Below are 20,831 nucleotides of genomic sequence, written 5' to 3' on the forward strand. Positions count from 1 at the left end.
CCTACGTAATTATCGTCTCGACGAATTCACGTTTGTGCCCCCAATTTCCTTTCTTTTTTTTCTTTCTTTTTTTTTTTTCTCGCTGGCAAAAGATTAAAAAGGGAGATTCGGGAGCGAGGGTGTAGAGTAAAATTGACGCGAGGCAACATTCCAACATTTGGCGTCGAAGGCAGACAGATTCGGATTTAGTCGAATGGGAAAGTCGAGCATGTAAATGCGAGAAAGCTAGGGGCAGGCATTCGACCGAGCAATCGATAATCTTGCTTTTTGTTCGCGATGCAACCCCGAAAGGTATTCATTTGGCGGTATAAAAGCCGAAGGTTTCGATACTTTGAGACGGTTCGACGTCGCTTTGTCGAAAGCCACGAAGAGCCACAAACAATGGGAGGCACAAAGTCGAAAAGGTCGCTAAATGATAATTCAAACTAAATGATTCCTTCTCATTAAACCGAAGAAGATAAGAAGAAGGAAACAGTTATTCCATGCCGAGAATCGCGCAGCATCGATCCTACGAAAATACATAGTAAAATCGAAAGAGATCGTTGTCGTGTCTTTTCTACGGTAATGCTCGGCGAAATGAGAGCGGGAATTCTCCAAAGTCCCCTCGATTGGATCTGGCTACCCTACCTTGTCGAAGGGTGTCGTCCCGTTTAGCCACTGTTGCACAGGGACGTACGCTCGTCGTTCATTAGTCCTGCTCGTATAGCATACATTATATATATACTACGTAATCGTGTCAACGCTGTAACATCGATTTATTTAAGATCGTGCGTTTTCCCGTAGATGGTATCGTGGACACGCAAAGGGACAGCTATGTATGTATGTATGTACAATAATGTACATCGTGGGACATCGAACTCGATAGAGTCGTCTAGGTTTGTCAGCTGTCGAGAATGCCAGAGCGGCAAGAATTGGTCGGTTTCTGTCGGTCGCGAGAGCGAGAGGCGCACGAAATCAGGTAGAATTCGAAAGACGGTTCGTGCTCTCTAGTTCGTGTCGATATTCCGAGTGAGGCGGTGGGATGGCTCGTATCGACGGGAAAGAGCCGAGAGCTTGACAGAAGCGGACAGTATCAGGTGGAAGGGAGTACATAGAGTATAGAGGGAGAGCACCCCTTTCGAGTACGGCCCTGCAACGTGCCCACCCAATAAGGGTGCGTAGTCGGCGGCGCTCAGTCTCGTCGGAACGGTCAGTGAGGTAGGAGGTTTTGTTCCCGTAATATTAGAGTGTCGCGTGCCGGCCGCACTGCGGCCGTGCCTCTTGCTCTTCTCAAACGGTCCATACAACACGTCTCAAATAAGAAGTGACGCGCATCTTTTCACGCGTTTTAATTTCTCCAACGTGGAATCGTCGAGTAACCGTTCGATTCACGGAGAAGTTGATCGAGATCGGCGGATTTCGGTACTTTCGAAGCGTAAGAAGAGATCGTAACTGATGGAGGATGACGTTCGATGGAAAGCAAGGTAAAGCATTACTTCGAATACGTTCCTTCCGAGACCCCAATTCCTTAACGTTCGTTATTCCACCGAAAGCTTGACAATCGGCAAACAATCACTTCCCTACACTTTACTCATTTATGGACAAATGACCGCCGTTCGGATCAGATTTGTCTCCTAGCATCCGAACATACGACTTTCTCTCTACTACATACTATATAAACGAAATCTTATTGGCGATTGTATCGCCTCTTACCTCCTAGAAAAGAATCTTAATACCGTAATCTTATTAACGTGACGATAAAAGCGGCGATACTGTGATATGGAATATTTGGAGAATAACGCAGGTTAAAGGTTGTACAATAGACGGTGGGTCGTTGCAATACGATGCGTCGACGCGTAAAAGCTGCCGTCGTCGTTGCATCCGTTTTTTTGTCCGAGAGAGAAAAAGCACGTAAACGCCGTTTCGTACCAACAAAACGAACGTAGACGGACAACTTCAGTTCGGCATGGTAAGTGTGGTAACCGTCGTTTGCGCGGTTTTCCGAATCCAGTGCGCTCGAGTCCGTCGCACGCTAGCCATTATCGTTACATAACCTATATACGTTTGCGAACGCGGACCAATTCCACACGAGGAGAACACCTAGGACGGGACGGTATGGAAGAAGCAAAAGGTTCGTCGCGATTTTCCAGTTATTCAAACGGTTGATCGGACGCGGTGTAAATATCTACGAGTCTCGAAGGAATTTTGAACAAAGAAACGAAAATAGATTTCGCGTCGCGTTCCATAGAACGAAGGACCAATCAGTTTCAGCCGCTTCGAGAGCGACCGCGTCTACGGAACATAGAAACTATAAAAATGCTTGTTCCCTCGTTTTCTGCTTTCCTTTCTTTTTATCAAGCAGCAACTCCGCCATAACTTTTCGCTAGATATCGTTTCATTGTTTGCGCTCCTCTGGATAGGAGTCGAATTTCCAGGAAATATTTTCGCGGATAAACATGGAAAGGCAGAGAGAGAGAGAGAGAGAGAGAGAGAGAGAGAGAGAAAGAGAGTTCGCTCTATCGCGAGTAAGACAACTCGGGGAACGATTAACGTTACCGAGAGTCGTGTCGAAGGGTAGAATATCTTCTTCGAGAATAATACGTAGTCGAGATACTCGATGAACGCGTTCTATCGTGCGATACGGCACGGCTCTCGCGGCCGGAAACGCGAGCCGACGTGCGATATCATTTGTTCCCGGGAACATCGCGCGCTAAGGCGTGGCGTTTCTCGAAAGGCAAAGAAATAAAAAGGCCGAACGAAGAAAGACTCGCCAAGAGTTCATCAGTCTGAAAATTTCGTACAGAAGTCTACTCGAAGCAAAGTGGTGACAGACAGGAAATGATCGTCACCCGAATCAGCTTGCGAAGGAAACGCTCAAAGGGGAAACACAAAAGGGAGAAGACAAGTGCGAACGGGATAAGACAGTCCGCGGTAGGGGTAGTGGTGTATAATCGACTCGCGGTGTGCTTTATTTCGAAGATTCGCATTCGTCGGAGTTGAGAAAGGCGAGACTAAGATTCTCCTTCTACGTATCTATTCGTAACGCGAGTCTGATGAGTGCGAGCCGTCGCATCACGCGTCATGCGACCAATAGATACGGGCGAGCGAATGGATGGATGGATTATTTTTGGTCACGAGGATCCTCGTGGAGGGTAGTTGGCTCGAATTAGCCGTTCCGATAGAGGGTGCGCCAACAACTGGAGCAAAGGGGACGCCTTTTGCTATTTCTCTCGGCCTCCATCCCGATTAACGTTTCGTTTAAAGTTGCTAACGAGTCGTGTAAAACTTAAAATAAATTGCTCTTGCGACTCTCGATCGTTTGTGTTTGAGCTCGTCGATTGATGGAAGAAAAGCCATTCTACATACGTATACGGTACGTATATTGAGGATCGTTCTCTCGTTTTAGGCTTTCGATAAACCGAACCAAAGCTCTCGAAGAAAACCGGGCAAGGTCGAAAAGTATCGGAATACAGGCGTCTACGCACGACGAGTATCTACGTACTGGCGAGTCGCCAACCGACCGTCGATCGTTCCAATCGTTTCGTATATTTTTCTAACGCGCATATTTTCACCTCACGTCATTGTCACGAGAATCTTTCGGGGAGAAAACCGTGTTCTAGCAAGGGAATACCCGTTATCTTTTGTTCCAATGAACCAAACGAACCTACAAATTAGCTTTTCATTTTATCGAGATACCAACGTTAATCGGAATTAGATACACGAGCGAACGATCGACGGTCGAATCGTTTCGCGTTGTATTCCTCCTGATCCCAATTCGGACATTCGAATAGTAGCGACGCGACTTCTTAAGTTCGCGCCTTCTTCGAGAACAAAGTTACGCGTAACGTTTTATTTTATAGCTTGATTTACGATACAGCGAAATATCCCAAATCGAGTGACTACGTAACGATGGCTGTACCGTTGTTCGACGATTTTCAGCCTGGGACCGAACCAAGCTTTACCTCAGTGTCCTTGACACTGACCGAGGTTTGTCATTTCCTCTTCTCTTTATATTTTTCCCCAGTCGCGGATCCAGTCGTTTTCCTAACAAAGCAAACTTTTCTCACTGTGTCGCATCGACCGATTTCGCAACGAAATTCACTAAACAGTCGATGATCATGGTCGGTAATTACGATTTAGAAAACTGTCGCCATATTGGATTTCGATGATTTTTTTAACACGTTGTAGAAATCAACAGTCCGAACAACATTTTGCTTCGCGTGTTACTACCGGATTCTTTTAGTTCTTGGATATTTGAAAAAAATCTATCGGTACCATTCCAGTGAATTTTGTCCGTTTTCGAGGTATTTGCAAAAAATTGTCGATATTACTACAGTGAAGTCCGCCTATGATAATTGTGCATCCGTGACAGCGTATGCGTTAGTATTGGTTTGCCGTGTCACCGTGAGGCAACCGGATAGAATGACACCTAACCCGGGCCTATATAAACTATAAACAAAAGATAAGAATTAGGTTTGGTTTAGGCGTGTTACTTCATCCAGTCGCCGCGAGACGCGCATACGCTCTACGAACGCACAATTATCATAGGCGAACTTCGCTGCAGTAATATCGATAATTTTTTGCAAATGCCTCGAAAACTAAACCGAGCGGCGGTTATATGTACAGGAAAATGACATTCGGAATCGTATATTAAATATATGAAAATTACACGTCGCATATATTAAAAAAATGATCGACATTCAAGATGGCAGTAAACTTTCTGAATAATTACCTCAGAGTCAGCGCACTTGTGACCGCGTTATCACGGAGTTACATAATTTTGGCAACCGTCCAACTCGAGCGGAACAAGTCGTTTAGGTTAGAAACAAACGCGCGGTTGCGATCGCTTATGTGCCCGTGAACCGTCGTCGATGACTCACGGTGTTAACGTTATTACGTACTCGGAATTGTATTTATGTATAGATAATATAAGCGATATGGATCGAGCGCAACTCGATCGATCGCGCTGTGCGACTTCTCGCGAAACAAACGCGAGATACGCTTCCGTGAAGAAACATAGTCGTCGGAGGTATCAGGAATGCAATGGCAACGGCAACCGGGAAAAGGAGCTGGCGCGCCGGATCGATCCGGCCGGTCAACGAGCAAACCGATCGAGACTCGAACCGTGAAATCGCGGCGACTTGTTTTGTTCCTCGTTCGAGTTTACGCCTGAAAGGGAAATGTTTCGAGAAAACGCGGGGGTGGTGATGAGCGAGGGTCGAGCCGCGGCATGTCGTTCGGACGAGAAAACAGATCTCGTGAAAAACGAACGTTGCTTGGATCGATCGATCGATCGATCGATGGGATCGACCCGTAGATCCCCCGGCGGGGGTTGCCTGGGACGAGAGCTGCGAGAGTTGCCATGGCGACCAACGTTTGCCCCGGCACGGTCGTGGTCGCTACCTCCGCTGCTCTCCGAACCGCCCACGCGGCTGCTCGATCGAACCCTTTCCGAATCCCATCTTTCTAGCTAGCCGTTAGCCGGTACTCGCTTTTTCGCGTCTCTTCCGCTCGTCTACCAGTCGCGATCTCTCCGGGCCCACGACTACTTTTTCTCGAGAACCTCGCGTTCCCTTTCTCCCGTTCTCGATTCCTCGAGAAGACCGCGGTATCGCATCGACTCGCTTCGCGCTGTCGCCACAGTCTGCCGAAAGCGGCTCCGCATTTCCAGAATTCTCGTACGCTCGCGCGTTAGCTCGCTCGCGCGAGAAAATTATAATCGACAACGGGTCGATTATTTTTATCGTAGCGAGCGACGTTGCGTCTTAATCGAATTAATCGCATCATCGTTAAGCGTACGCCGATCGCACTCTGACCTCTTCGCTGTTCGACGCGCGATCGAAGGGTTAAGGACCGCGCTTCTTTCTTTATACGCGCCTCACAACGATAACGTCGCATCGATTCGATCCACCTTTTTCTTCCTCTTCTCGGAATATCGTTGCACGCTACCGCGCTCTACCTTCGATGTCTTTCTTCGCCGTCGGAAATACGATGTCAGTGTGCGAATGCGTCCAACGAAATCCAAGTCTTCCCGTTGGGCAAAATAAATGCTGCTAGTTCTCGAGAACGCCATCCCTTGCAACTAACAACGTAATCCACGAAAAAATGTAAACTCCGACTCTAAATTCAAGCGAAAATCGTAACCGCGAGCTCGCCGGCTTTGTATCCTACGACTAGACGACGAAGATGAAACCACCGTATAGCGTAGCGTGGCGGATCGTCCATTGTCTTGGTCGATTGTTTTCTCCTTACGTTTCTCGTTCGGCGTGCGTTCCTCTTTCGTCCAGCCTAGCACAATGGAACGACGCTCGAACAACAACGCACGTCGTGCTGCGCCGTTTTCTCCGAGTCGACGATTTTTTCGAAATGGCGAACCTCGACTTCGCAATTTTTTAATCGCCTTAACCCGCGCGCCTCCCGTTCGTCGCTGTGCTCTCTTTCGCGAAATATCGCAAACGAAAGTCCGCTTGCCTTCTTTCTCTGCCTCTTTTACTACGATTCCCTGTATCTCGGAATCATCTAGCCCCACTGGTTCCTTTTTCTTCGCTAACCGAGATAGGTTAACGCTTAGGCAGCAGATGGCGTTGTGGCGCTGCGTCGAAAACAAGCGACAGCTTTCTTCACCCTTTTCGCGATCCGAATTTCTTCTCTTTTTTATTCGCGCATCTCTCGCGCCCTTCGTTAGCTTCTCCTTCGACTTTTCTTCTTTTCGCGTAAAATTTCGCCGCTGCTCGAAGAAAGATGTGTCATATCCATAATAACGATAAGCCGTAAAACATAGACATAATTTTCTTGCCGAACGCCTCATCGAGAGAAATCTTCCAAGGTCGTCGAGAGGAACGGTAGTCGATCGATAAAGTCGATTCGGGTTTTGAACGAAACTAAACAGACGACAGCTTTCTGCGAACATTGCGCATCGAGGCGGACGAAACGAGCAACGTTACAATGCCGCTGGCCGTGCATGCTCATGGCTCGATTCTCCTTTTGAAATTGAGTTTTTCGTGGTGGGTGATCAGGACACAAAGCCGAAACAATCTAAGTATGCTTCTCTCGCGTTTTGTTTCAGATCTGTTGGGTCGCATCGTCGAGGAATGGACAAGGTGCGAGGAGAACAAGCAACGCGTCGGCCTTGCACGCTAATCGGACGAACGGCGGCAGGCTAGAAATTGGCGAGAACAGGAAACGTTCGCGAGCTTCCGGAAACTTTGTTCGGCTCGATCGCTCTAGGCTGGCTTGCTCGCGAAATGGATCGATTCTCGTCATCGCCGTCGATGACGTCGTCAGCGTCGTCGCCGTCAGCGCCGATGTCACCACCGCCGTGATCGAACGCGAGTCGAATTCGACGATCCCGCAACAGACCTGCAATCTCCAACACGGCGGGAGGACAGCTGATCTTTGAACGAAGCCTCGCGCACCGTTGGCCGATCACCGTCGCGCATCATGTTTGGAACGAAACTGCGCACATGGATGGAAGCACATATCGTGCGATCGAAAAAGAAAAAGGACCGAAAGGGCAAGGGGGAAAAGGGTTTCGACTCCAATTCCAATTCTCCTCGAAACGGGTCTCACAGGTCTCCCGCGTTGCACCAAGTGAGTATGTTTCGACGTGGACCGTACGAAACCCTCTTTTGGTGTTGTTTTGCCGCGACGGTCTCCTCCTCCACTCTCTCAAAGGTGAAAACGAGAGTCGCGGAGCAAACGAGCGAAGAGACGAGAGACGGGCAACGGCATCGCACTCTCTCTCTCTCTTTCTCTCACCTTCTGCTTCCGTCGACTCGCTTTCCTCTAGCAGCCAACTGCTATCCAATTAGACCGGTATACCGATTGTACACGGGAGTCGACTCTTGCGCTTTACCAGGTCGCTTCCATCGCGCAACTCTCTTCCATATCAGCCTTCGCGCGATTTTCCGCCCCTCCTCGATTTCGGAAGAACCGTGAGAACGATTGCCGACTTTGGATTGTCTGGATTCGCAGGTTCATCCGGTAGATTCGCCGTCGAGGAACGTGGACGAAATTCGATTGCACGGAGAGGATGGTAATCGGTGCGGTACCGTGACCGCGTCCTCTGGTACGTCCGCGGGCACCGGTAGCGTCAACCTCTCTTCTCCGGAAAGCGCCTACAGTACCGGATACTCGACGGACGGTACCTCACCCGGGACCAGTTATCCGCCGGAATATTACATCAACATCAGGACCGGAACCCATTACTTTCAGAGTAACGCGAACGTCAATGCCGGCACAGCCACAGGCAACTACAGTAACAACAACAACAACAACAACAACAGTAGCAGCAAGAACAATAACAATAATAACAACGGCAGACCGAAGAAACCGAGCGATTCGTCGGATTTGCCGGTCGCCTCCGCTTCTTTGCTCTCAGGACGCAACAGACATGGAAGGTTCGAGGGCAACGTCGAACCTTCCGTTTCTGGCTGTGTCACGATGTTCTCCGCGGCAACCACGACGATGGACAAGTTGGGGAAAGACGTGGCTCGATCCAACGAGTACGGGAGGACGAGTAAGGTAGGTATCCCGATCGGGATCCGTTGTCGTTGGTCACGCAGGGCAGATTCAACGGAGAGGAACGGACTCGCGTCTTCGTCCTTTTTAGATATCGACTCGACGAACGTTGCAAAGTGACGCGATACGCTTTGCCAAACAGATCGGCGATCGTCTTCCGCAAGAGGATCTATCGGTACAACGATCGGCGCTACCGAAGGAGAGGCGGACCGAGGAATCCTTCTCAGCGGAATCTTCGAGGAGCAATTTGACCGAGCCACCGCCGCCTTCCTCCATACCGCCGCCATTGCTCTCACCGACCGTTCAATCGCCGCGCGAACGCTCGCGAATCCGGACGAATCCGTGGCTGTCGGCCAACTCTTCCGGCTCGAGTACCACCACCACCGGCTTCAAATCGAGGTTGAATATCGACGATACCAGCAGCGGTTCTGGCCTGAAGCTCACGGAGTCGTCTGGAAGCGCGAGTGACGTAAACGCGAGCAGCGCGCGAGTAGGACGAGCCAGAAGAGAATCGAAACAGGAGAGTCTCAGCGCCGGAAGGAGTCCGTTAGTATATAGCAGAGTTTTCTTTGCCTCTCGAATTCCGCCGCCGAAACGGCACGATCGCCGATCTTTCTTCGAATCGAAATCTTTTTCGTAGGATAAATCAAAATTGGAGAATAGCATCTGGCATGGAGATTCGGCCAAAGATAGCTTTATCCGTGCAAAGACGCAACAGCAGCAGTAGCAGCACCAGTAGCGGCAGTAGCACTAACAGCAGCAGCAGCAGCGGCAGCAGCAGCGACGGCGGTAGCAACGTAAGCAGCGTTGCCGGTAGCAACGGCACCGGCGGTAGTAGCAGCAACGACAACGAGGACGGAAATAGGAACGGGAATGAGAAGGAAAATGGAAACGGAAACGGTAATAGAAAAGGTTCGTCCGCGTCGTCGATCACGCGAAGCGCCAGGTCATCCGAAGACGATATCACCTTGAACGAGATGATGGGCAAATTCGACGAAAGTTACGTTTACGAGAAGGAGACGGACATTTTGTCGGACAGCGATCCGACCGATTGCGAGGACTACATCGAATCTCTGTCCGATCTGGACGCCGTTAGAGACGGTGCCGATGAAAACGATCCTCTCGGCAACGATGACTTCGACTATATCGACAACGGTTCGTTCCTCGATCTCGACAATCTCGATTGCACCGGACGTTTCACCAACACCGGACACTGTACTTATTTCGCGTTCGCCGGCGAACTCGCTCGACGAAGCAGCAGACTGCGAGAGTCGTTGATGAAGCGAAGGAACAGGGACGACGCGGCGACGGCGGCCGCGGCCGCGATGCTTCAGAGGTATGTGCATGCGCAAATTCTATTTCCTGTCGGCGATGAAACGCGTCGCGCCTCTGTTCGCAGAACGATCAGCGCGAAGAATACCGCGAAGAAGCAAACAGCGCGACACAAGAAGCAACCAACGGACGAGAAGCAGCAGCAGTCGAGCGAAAAACGGAAAAAGAGATGCTCGCAGCGCAGGAAACCGAATTTCGACAAACGCGATCCGAATACCAGCGTAATAGGAGGAGTCGTTGGTCGCAATAACGACCGTAACGGCGACGACGACCACAACAACGACGATGACGAAGAAACGGCGGCAAACTTGAACCGCGTGCTGGTCGAGAGAATGCTGCTTAAAAACTCGGGCTTCAATCAGGGTAGTAGAAGCGTCGGTGGTACACCGATTTGTTTGCGTCGCAAGAAACAAAATTGCGACGTGAACAAAAATTTGTCACCGCTCCGATCGACCGACGAACGATCGTCTGCCGGCGGCCGGCTCGTCACCGGTGATCTCGATGTCGTCAAGAGACGTTCCAATTCGGTACGCGCGCGCGCTCTAATTTCTACCTATCTACGTATATCGGCCTATCCTACGTATACCGATTATACCGATATATCGGTCCTCTTTTTTTTTCTTTCGATCTACAGGTGAGCTACGTGAACGGAAACCTCGTCAGGCGGCGGCTAACTACCACCGACAACAACACCTATATGGCAACGTTCGCCTCCGAGATCGCTCTGATCGAGGCCGATAAGGAAGCGGACAAAAAGTATCGAGAATTGATCCTCGAGGCAGAGAACATTCTGGTGAACATGCAAAAGAATCAGACCAGCCTACCCATCGTACCATCGCCCTCCCGAAAGTTTCACAACGGACTGACGAACAAACGGGTCGAACTCATCAAAAATACAGAACTGAATATCGAACTTGCCCTCTCCAAGAGTAGAAACTCGCAGCCGGAATTGCAGAGTGGCAGCATCAAGGATCTCGAGCATACCAGTCCCAAGAGGCAGCAGTTCGTTCAACCATGTTCCCCGATGCGACGATTTGTCGAGCGAAACGTTTCCCCACCGGTGCCCGGTGCCACGGCAGCCACGTACCAATCGACCTCGATCAAATGCACCATCGACTCCCCTCTCGTTTCGAGAAGAAAGGCGACGGCGACGATGAACCAACGGCTGTCACCCGATAAAAGTATGCTTCGTTGCTCTCGGCCGAGAGTTTACGAGAATCAGGATCCCGACGACTACGATGGACGGCGAGTGAACACGATGATGGCGTCCACGACCGATTCACCATCGACGGTGACAATGTTCAATTGCAACGGTATCGTCGGTTCGGATCAGTGCGCCACGCGCTCTCGAACTTGCCCTTACCTCGTCGACAGGCCTCGCTGCACCTTTTTATCGCACACAGATTCTTTCCCCGGAATAAGTCGAAGAGAACTTCGCACCTCGAGATCGTCGCTCAACGCCGTAACCAAGGAGGAGGGAGTAACGTCGAGTTCCTCGGACTCGGAGGACAGATGCGACGTCAGGAGGCGAGCACCTCTAATGACTTTCAGGTTAGCCTGTCGAACGCCACATCCTTGACACCCACGTTCCCCCGTATCCGCTGATTTTGTTAGAGGCACCAGTTTTAAAGAATGCTCTTTTTTTATCCTTGCAGGTCAGTCGATATGGGTCCCATAAAAGAAGGATCCTCCTATTGTCCGCAAAGCGAGCCGGTCAAAAGGAAAGTGTACGCAGGCAGTGCTACCTATGGCAGGATACAAAAAACTTTAGGGGAGCACGTCACGTTGAGAAATTCGGACGGGGATACCGCCACCGACGATACCGGTAAGCAGCCCATACGATAAGTCGCGACAAGTATAGACAACTATCTACTACGCTATCCTTGTCGTTCACAGATGATTCGAGGAGATCTCTGAAAGAGAAAGTGGCTAGGCTTCGGCAAGAACGGTTGGCCGCAAACGCGTCCGTAAACGCTCAGGATTCGCAGATCTTCCAGCATCAATTGTCCCGACTGCGAAGGCAAATGCTGATGCAAACGATCGAGGGCCTGAAGCGAAGTCTCGAGGATCAGTCCGCGACTTTGAAGCAGACGTGTTTGGAACCGGTAATGACCGATCGATTGCCCTGAACCGATCGCGAAATCGAAAAGAATCGACATCTCCTCGTAAAATTGGCTCGCGATCGGCGAATCCGGCCGGTCGTGTCGCTGTGGAACAATCACGACGACGACAACAACGACGACGGCGACGACGATTCGCGCATCGAAGATCATCGAGCGACGATCCGCGACCAACAACTTAGGCGCGGCGCACGGTTACGCTCTTCTTCGTGTAACGTTCTGCCGAATTATAACATGTGATGCCCACGAAACGCGTCGAGTCACCGTGAAACGACGATGATCGACGCGAACTAGCCGAATTTCTATCTATCTATTCGTTTAGAAGGGAATCGATCTATTTTTCTGCCTGTTTATACACGGTAAGGGAGTCAAAATTAAGAATATGAAATATTTTCTGGGCATTGTTCTCGCGTTTTTTGCTCGACGTGTTAAAAATGATTACGCCGCCGCGACTGTACGTGATCCCTTCGAGTCGTTTCAGGAAGAATCGCATTCAGTGGAACAAAACCGAGAAACATCTTTTTCAATTTGCCGTTCTTACGATCAATTTGCTCTTATCGCGATTCGTTTTCTTTGTCTTTTATTTTTTCTTTTTTTTTTTTTCAATTTGTCTTTTAACTTAACGATCACAAACGATTCGCGTACTTTCACGGGCCTATTCGTAGATTAATTCTCGCGTCGACAGCATGCGCCGGTATCCCAATTTTCTCGTACATATGCATATATTAAACTCGTAATGTTCCTATTTCTACTTCATACTTGCTACTTCCGAAGATAAACTGTCAAAGTCACAACGGACTAGGAGCAAAGTTGTCGTCGATTCCGTCGGTCGGTCGGAACAAACATTTCCCGTTAGTATACCAAAGATAATAATCTAGCACGGTAGTATAGAATCGTTTAGTTGATAATAGCATCATATGCTATATAGACGTTCATAATATTAGAAAGCTACTACTAGAACGTTTTCTTCTGAGTTTCGTAGAAAAATGATATTGATTCGCGTGGAGAAATCGTCGAGAGATCTTCCAAGATCGTCAGAATCGAATTCTTACCGTCGACGATCAGTTCGATTCGTTGCGTAAAATATAATTCTGTTTCGCTGGTTCGGCGCCGATGATATTCAACTCTGACGGTCTAATAGACGAAAAATACTTTCAGTCACGGTGATATTTTTGTGAGAATAGACTGATAGCGTTATCGACATATTATATCTTTAGACTTAAGCGTTCGATGACAATTATTTCTTTGTGATTTACATATACGTTTCGAGTTCTCTCTCAGTAAGAGACGACAGTTCGTAATACGCGCACAATATTTATGTTTGTGTTAGATGTGCTAGAGACCATAGTAAAAGATGTTAGAGAACAATAGTGGTAGCGAATACTAGTACGCTAGCTAGTTAGCCAGTTATCGACTATACAATGTCGTAATATCGTTTTTTTTTTTTTTTTTTTATCCTCTCTTGTGATTTATTTTGCCCGTTTCGTTGGGCACTGTGATTGCAACTTTCTTAGCCAGTTTTAAAGTTAACGCCGTAACACGTGAAATACCTATTAATTTCACAGTGAATCACGGTTGGCTCAGGTCAATTCATTCGCAACTTTTATACCCGATACGTGTGTATCTATACACTCGTATACATATACACACATATATGTATATATGTTTAATTTTTCGTTCGAGAAGATTTAATTTCTACTTTATTTTTACTTTATACAAGTAAACGAATATTGTTATCATCATTGCCATTATCAACATCGTCATCATCGTTATTATCATCATTGCCATCGTCAACATAGTCATCGTTATTATCATCATTGCCATTATTATTACGACTATAATTTTCTTACGCGGAGAAGCTCGTTCCGGTCTGAATTAGCGTAAACGTGATATGTCAAGTATATGCTGATACGTTACTACGAAAATTTCCTAACTGAATATTGTTGTTTAGTATGACAACTTTATATTACTATTATCACCATCATCGTCATCGTCATTCGTCATTATCGTTACTATTACTAGTACTATTATTATTGTTTAGCAGTATCATCGTCATCGTCTTTATGGTTTTCATTACCTTAACTAATTAAGTAGACCGAAACATTCCGAAGGTAAGTACGCACTAAAGAACGAGTTCTAATCGCATAGCTGACTAGTCTTGTTCAAACTCTTCTATGGCTTGTTGATTGGTTAACGAATAAAATTTTCAACCTCCCCCCTGCTAACGCGCAATGCTAGTCACCCGGTTATTCAGGTGCAGGGTATAATCGGCAATTTTCAATCAACTTGGAAGAGTTATAAAATTATTGTTGCAAATTTCCTCTGTACTAAACCATTTACGAGGTTAAATGGTCTTTTTTTATATGATTATGAATAAATTATATTACGTCGTTGGAAATGTGCATTCGTTTACCTTGGTATTCTTTCCTACACGATTTAACGATGTCGCTAATTGCGGCAGATCGTCTTACTTTTTCTTTGCCTAGCTTATAGTAGTAGCAATAGTAAGTATCTATCCTTTTCTTATTATAAATATGTATTTATTATATCATAGTAGATTTGTGTATACATGAATGTGCAAGAACGTGTAAATCATATTCTATGTTTTCAATGGCAACAAACAAATAGCTTTTTATTATCTAGATTAGAAAATTACAAATTTCAAATCGATATAGGCACCTTTGAATGTCTCTGCTTACATAAGTATTTAAATATATGTATGCACAATATATGCGCAGATTACACATGTTTGTACATTGAAACAAATTGTTTAACAGAATACCATTAAAGTAGAGTATCAGCTTAGTAGTGAAAAGATGAGCAAACAAGGAAAAGTCACAAAGCTAAAAGAGAATCTATCGCCTCTATTTTTGTAAAATTTATATTGAATTCAAAGTATTTCTATTTTTCGTAGAGTATCCCATTATGTGTGAATCGATTGCAGTAACAACAAGCACGTAAAACTTATTATTTCATTCTTTCAAATCTGTGTTCTATTTCATAAATTCCAACAGGTTCTTTAATCTTGTCGCAATAATCAGCCCACTCTCCTTCGCTTAAATCTATATCTGTAAATACTTTTCCATCGTTTATGGCTTTGGCAGTCCATCCTTCTCTTGCTGAGAAATCACTAGGTTCGAGGCCCCGACAATCGAATATCGCTATCGTTTGGAATTTCTCCTGATCGTTCGCGAGAAACGATTTGATGGAATCCTCCAAGATGCTCATGGAATTTTCGCGAGAACAAAGTTTGCATTTGCTCGCAAAGTGATTCACCGAGTTTCCTCTTTGACTTGGAATGGACTCGCTCAAAGATACATAATTCCATTTTTCTGATACTTCGCCACAATTGCAGCAAGTAAATTTGAGGTACCATCTAAATTCTGTTCCCGATGGCTTCAGTTCCTCTATATTTTCTAACGTAGCTTTTATCTGAAATGCTATCTTTACCATTCTGATAAGATCTAGCTCTCTCCCTTTTACGACAGTTCCACGCGTGCCTTGATGTTTCCTATATTATTATATGTATATGTATATTTGTTAAAATAATATAACCTTATTGAGGTTATGTTACAAACGAATGATTCGTAAATGTACAAACGATATTTCTCTCCATACAATTAATTGCACAAGTAACAACACATGGACGCTTCTACACAAATTGTCTCGTGTTATACTATACTGTCAATCGAGAGCTACTTTTAAACCAAGTATTATAAACGTATCGTAAATAGTTAAAGTATAATTTTTGAATCGTGTATGTGCGCATGAGTACAATACCCGTTGGTAATGTAGAAAATGATTTAACAAATATTCTACAATTTAGTTTTTCATCTATAATCGTACATTTATTCAGTGTACATTTATTATTACACGAGTTAGTGCTTTGGAAATGGTCTAATCAGGTCTCGTACAAAATCGTTGCAGTGATCACGTTGTTCATAACCTGGATATTTATGAATAGCGGACAAAAGAAATAAGCATGAGACGAACAACTTTTCTTTCTGCAGTTTGTTTTTATATCCTAACCACGTATTCGAATGCAGAAGATATTTTAGGTTGTGGTGGATTTTTGAAAAGTCACGCCGATATCGATTTTGCTAAAGTACAAATAAAGTTGTGAGTAGTTTATCGAGCAGTTCCTGACCGAATCAAATTACAACACAAATTACGACAGATAATGACTTAAACTTTCAATCTATTTAGATATACAAAATCTGGTAGCCTCAAAGATTCTACAGAGTGTGCCCCTAACAATGGATATTATTTCCTTCCTTTATACGATAAAGGGGAATACGTTTTGAAGGTAATAAGAAACAATATAAGAAAACTTCATAATAACCTGTTGTTTAATGTATATTAATTAAAGAAATTAATTAAAGCCATTGTATCTAGTTTTGAATATTAGTTTTCTGTTTATATATATTTAGGTGGATCCACCTAGAGGATGGAGTTTCGAACCTACAGAAATTTTATTGGTCGTAGATGGAACTACAGATGCCTGCAGTGAAGGCAAAGATATTAATTTTACCTTCAAAGGTTTTGGTATCACGGGCAAGGTAAACTATCCGTGTGAAATACATTTTATACAAAATCTAATATATATATGGAGCGATGAAAATTATTCTATGAATTATTGGCAGTATCGTTAAGAAATGTAATACGATTTAGGTTACCAGTTTAGGATCGGATTCTGGTCCTAAAGGTGTTACAGTATCATTGTATAAAGAAAGCAACAAGCAAGTTCCTGTTGGTACAACGGTTACCATGGAAGGTGGTATATTTTATTTTACCCCCGTACAACCTGGACAATATGTACTTGTTGCGTCTCATCCCGTGTGAGTATCATCAGGTTTGACTTAATTGTGTTACGAGACACGTCACATTGTGTTACTTTATTCTTTAGATGGATGTTGAAAGTAAATACCGTGAAAGTAACAGTACGAGAAGGCAACACAGAACTTCCTGATGGTAGTCTGGTAATTTATGGATACGATGTGAGCGGTCGAGTTACCAGCGAAGAAGAAGCAGTTAGCGGCGTAACATTTGTATTGTTTGGAGTAAGAGTTTCTTATATTTTTCTTTCTGATATTTTTCCTGTGCACCTTGTGAAATTAACAAAATTTGATCTATTTGTCTTGCGTTTGGTTAGAACGGTGTAGCTAGGAATTGCGCAACGACACCTATAAGTAAAGATCTCGAATCTAGAAAACCACTTTGTCATGTTGCATCGGATAAAAGTGGTAAATTCATGTTTCCAAGTTTATCACCTGGCGAATATAAACTTGTTCCGTATTATATCGGTGCTCAAACTAAATTTGATGTTCAACCGCCTGAATTATCGTTCAAAGTGAATCACAGCAGCGTCCTATTACGTCAAGGATTTAAAGTTACCGGTTTTACGGTAAATGGTATCGTCCGTACCGCTATCAATGGAGATCCTTTGCCAGGAGCGAAAGTTTTACTTTCTCAAAAGCAAATCGCTATAACGAATGAACACGGAAAATATGTATTGGATAATATAAAAGCCGGTCAATATATTCTGAAAGCTGAAAGCGGTACGCCAAGTTTAATCTCAATTATTGCCTTTCTGCGGAAAATGCGAATTTCAGTTATTTATCTTGCGTTTCACTTCCTATAACGCTCAGAGGACTTACTGTTCAATGACAAATCGGTCAAGATCTCTCCCAATTCTCCGGAACTTCCCGTTTTGATACCAGCAGCGTATAAAGTTCGTGGCAAAGTTACTTTATCGGCAGAGGGAGGTTTAGATCATCGAAAAGTTTCCATCCAGAATACGGCTACCACGTTTACCAAAGAAATTGGAATAGATACAATAACAGGTGAATTTTCCGCCTATCTCACTCCTGATACGTATCAATTAAGCGTTATTGTAAGTGCGGAAGAGAGAGCTAAAGGTCTACAGTAAGTTCATTGTCGTTGGCTTTTTGCCTCTTTATTCAACTTTCTCGATATCTCTTGACGTTGATATGTTTTCAGATTTTTCCCACTGCAACAAACCATCTACGTGTCGTCCCGACCGGTGGGCAACATTAATTTCTTACAATTAAAAGCTACGTTAACAGGAACGGTAAAGTGTTTACCAGAAACCGATTGCAGTCAAGCATCGGTAACGTTGAAGGTACTGGACGGTATCACGATAAAAACAATTCAAACAAAAGGTTAGATTTTGTTTTACCTTATACCTATCTGATGGTTGATCTCTTGCTTTTGGAAATTCTGCGACAATAAGCATGCGTTGAAATAAAAAAATAAATTTTATTTCACACTTCAACGATACGGGACGCTATAGAACAATATTACAACGCGTTCTTATTGTCGTGGTCATATCGGGTAATTGATCCACTCGATACTACCGTTTTGTCTGTAAAGTTTCCTTTGATCATGCAGCTGGCCAATACCAATTTACGGACGTATTACCCGGCCATTACGAGGTGTTAATAGACAATGATGTTTTTTGTTGGGCGAATCCCAGCTATAGAATTTCTGTAACTTCAGAACGATCTGAATTACCGCCCTTCGAACAAACTGGATTTTCTGCTACTTTCATATCTTCTCACGACACCACGGTTGAATATTCGAAAGCAGATGAATTGAAAAAATTAACGTTAGCTCTGAACAAAGGAAGCACAAAGCATTGCGTATCAGAACCTGGAATGTATACATTTACGCCAAAGAGTTGCCACGTTTATGAGAAATCGTCTCACACATGGGATACGAACACTGTTTCGCCTATTTTATTACATTCGACGGAGCATAGTCATATAGGAAACATTTTAAGTCGATCCGCATTAGATGGAATTAAAGTAAAAATCGAGGATGCAGCGGGCGAGGTTATAATGTAAGCGAACACGTACCGTATTTTTATACAACTTTATTGTATCTTCACATTTCACATCTGACTTAATGTTAATGTTTGCGTCATTTCTATTACATAGGCTTGGTCCATTGAAATCAACGCGTCACGAAGATTTGTATAAATATGAATTCGAATTTAAGGCAAAAACAGATAACGTTTATACAATAACACCGTTATCAAATATCCTTCTATTCAGTCCGGCATCACTGAAGGTATTAGGTGTGAACGATTGCCAAGACGATATTGCTACGTTCGTGGGCGACTTAGGGAAGGTGAGTGCTGTAATCGTTCGCTTAAAGTGCTCAAATGCGTTCGCTCAAATTCCTCGTCACGATCGGGGTACATGTTATCATTTACACGTTGCTGCGTATCGTACAGATAATTGCTGGTAGAATCAATCCACCACTGGAAGGAGTTACCGTGAAAATATTTGGTAATGACAAAGCTGTACCTATACACACGCTGGACACGCAAGAAGATGGAACGTACAGTATTGGTCCTTTGGATGGGAAAGTAGAATACAGGTGCGCACGCTTCATTCCATATGTTTTTTCTAATTCATTCGTTTATAATTCTTCGCTGTTTGTTTATCAGCGTTACCGCGGAGAAAGAAGGATTTGTGATCACTGGGCCTGATTCCAACGGAGTATTTGCAGCTCACAAATTGGCTGAAATCATAGTACAGGTTTCCGATCAAGCTGACAATGTTTCTCTACAGGTACGTACGAGTCTGGGGCGACTAAACTCGATAGCAAATTATGGAGTTGGGTTTGATTATTGCGATATATAGGGTGTCCTGTTGTCATTGTCTGGTGAACAAAGTTATCGAAAGAACAGCATTACCGGCGAGAATGGGAAATTAATCTTCAATTCTTTGTCCCCTGGCGAATACTATTTGAGACCCATGATGAAGGAATACCGTTTCGATCCTCCATCGAAAATGATCAAAGTCGTTGAAGGTGCCACGGTAAAGATAAATCTATACGGGAAAAAGGTCGCGTTTAGCGCGTACGGTTCCGTGACATCGCTAAATGGTGAACCTGAAGCCGGGTTGCTAGTCGAAGTTCAGGGCCAAGGAGACTGTGATAACCTTCAAGAAGAGGCGACCACGGAGGAGAACGGTAGCTTTCGAATCCGGGGGCTTCAGCCAGCGGTAAGCGAAATCTCTGCTTGTAATTTAAATTTATTCGCTTTTTACGTTTTTGTCACGATCAAGGGATTCGTCCTTTCAAAAGAGTTTCAACAACAACTTTGAAAGCAACTTGTCGTCCTTTCTTTCGTACAGTGTACCTACGCATTCCGTCTGAAACCGAACGCCGAAGTTAACGCGCACATTCAACGTACCAGTCCCACCTCAACGTCAATACAAACTTCGTCGGACATTCGAGGTCTTCGATTGGTTGCGTTTCACCCTATAGCGCGTACCGACGTCTCGGTACACGTCCTGTCGATGCAACCAGAACACTATCGTACATTGAAGGTAAAACTATGCAGGGAAGATACACCCGATTCTCCGATACACACGACAAGATTAAATACTCAGCAGTTGAGCAAGGTCGGTAGCGCTTACAATGCTGGTTTCCTGGTCCATTTGCCTCCGTTGCAGGCAGACGGTAAAAAGTACTTTGTGCAATTAGAATCTTCATTGTCTCATGCGTTACACAAGTATAGAACCATACCCTTTTATTTCGAGGCGAATTCATCGTTCAAGTATGTAAAATTAACATTCAACGCGGAACGTAAGGTCGATCATAGTGATATGAATCAAACGTCCGTAGTCGCGTTACCTTTTATCATGTTTATCGCAGTGGCGTTTTTCAATCGGGAAAAATTATGGTTGTGGCTGAACGCTTTAATCGAAAGGTGGCCAAAACCGGCGCCGATTTCGAGAAGCCCGATACAAGCTGTTCCTGTCGATCCGAGAGCGGACGATATCATAGTCGAACAAATAATGAATATTAACAAAAGGAAAACCAAACCACGCAAGGCGTAATTATTAG

The 20,831-nt window shown here is 45.0% G+C and overlaps 2 protein-coding genes across 2 annotated transcripts; one reads left to right on the forward strand and one right to left on the reverse strand.

The window, feature by feature from the left end:
* Window positions 1–1,161: 1,161 nt before the first annotated feature.
* LOC117209376 lies at window positions 1,162–20,824 on the forward strand. Its single transcript, XM_033451352.1, has 23 exons — window positions 1,162–1,463; window positions 7,046–7,569; window positions 7,954–8,502; window positions 8,642–9,045; window positions 9,140–9,835; window positions 9,899–10,358; window positions 10,466–11,382; window positions 11,487–11,656; window positions 11,728–11,936; window positions 12,726–12,802; window positions 16,158–16,257; window positions 16,382–16,510; window positions 16,623–16,787; window positions 16,856–17,011; window positions 17,104–17,509; window positions 17,600–17,876; window positions 17,952–18,133; window positions 18,363–18,813; window positions 18,911–19,103; window positions 19,210–19,355; window positions 19,426–19,549; window positions 19,622–19,984; window positions 20,117–20,824. Exons 2-23 carry the CDS (start codon window positions 7,420–7,422, stop codon window positions 20,822–20,824), a joined length of 7,032 nt encoding a protein of 2,343 aa, XP_033307243.1. The 5' UTR covers window positions 1,162–1,463; window positions 7,046–7,419.
* Window positions 14,819–15,794, reverse strand: LOC117209383 (CXXC motif containing zinc binding protein). The gene has a single exon (XM_033451378.1). It carries the CDS (start codon window positions 15,402–15,404, stop codon window positions 14,919–14,921), a length of 486 nt encoding a protein of 161 aa, XP_033307269.1. The 5' UTR covers window positions 15,405–15,794; the 3' UTR covers window positions 14,819–14,918.
* Window positions 20,825–20,831: the final 7 nt, after the last annotated feature.

This window comes from Bombus bifarius, unplaced genomic scaffold (assembly GCF_011952205.1).
Source record: "Bombus bifarius isolate JDL3187 unplaced genomic scaffold, Bbif_JDL3187 scf7180000008176, whole genome shotgun sequence".
Lineage (NCBI taxonomy): Eukaryota > Metazoa > Arthropoda > Insecta > Hymenoptera > Apidae > Bombus > Bombus bifarius.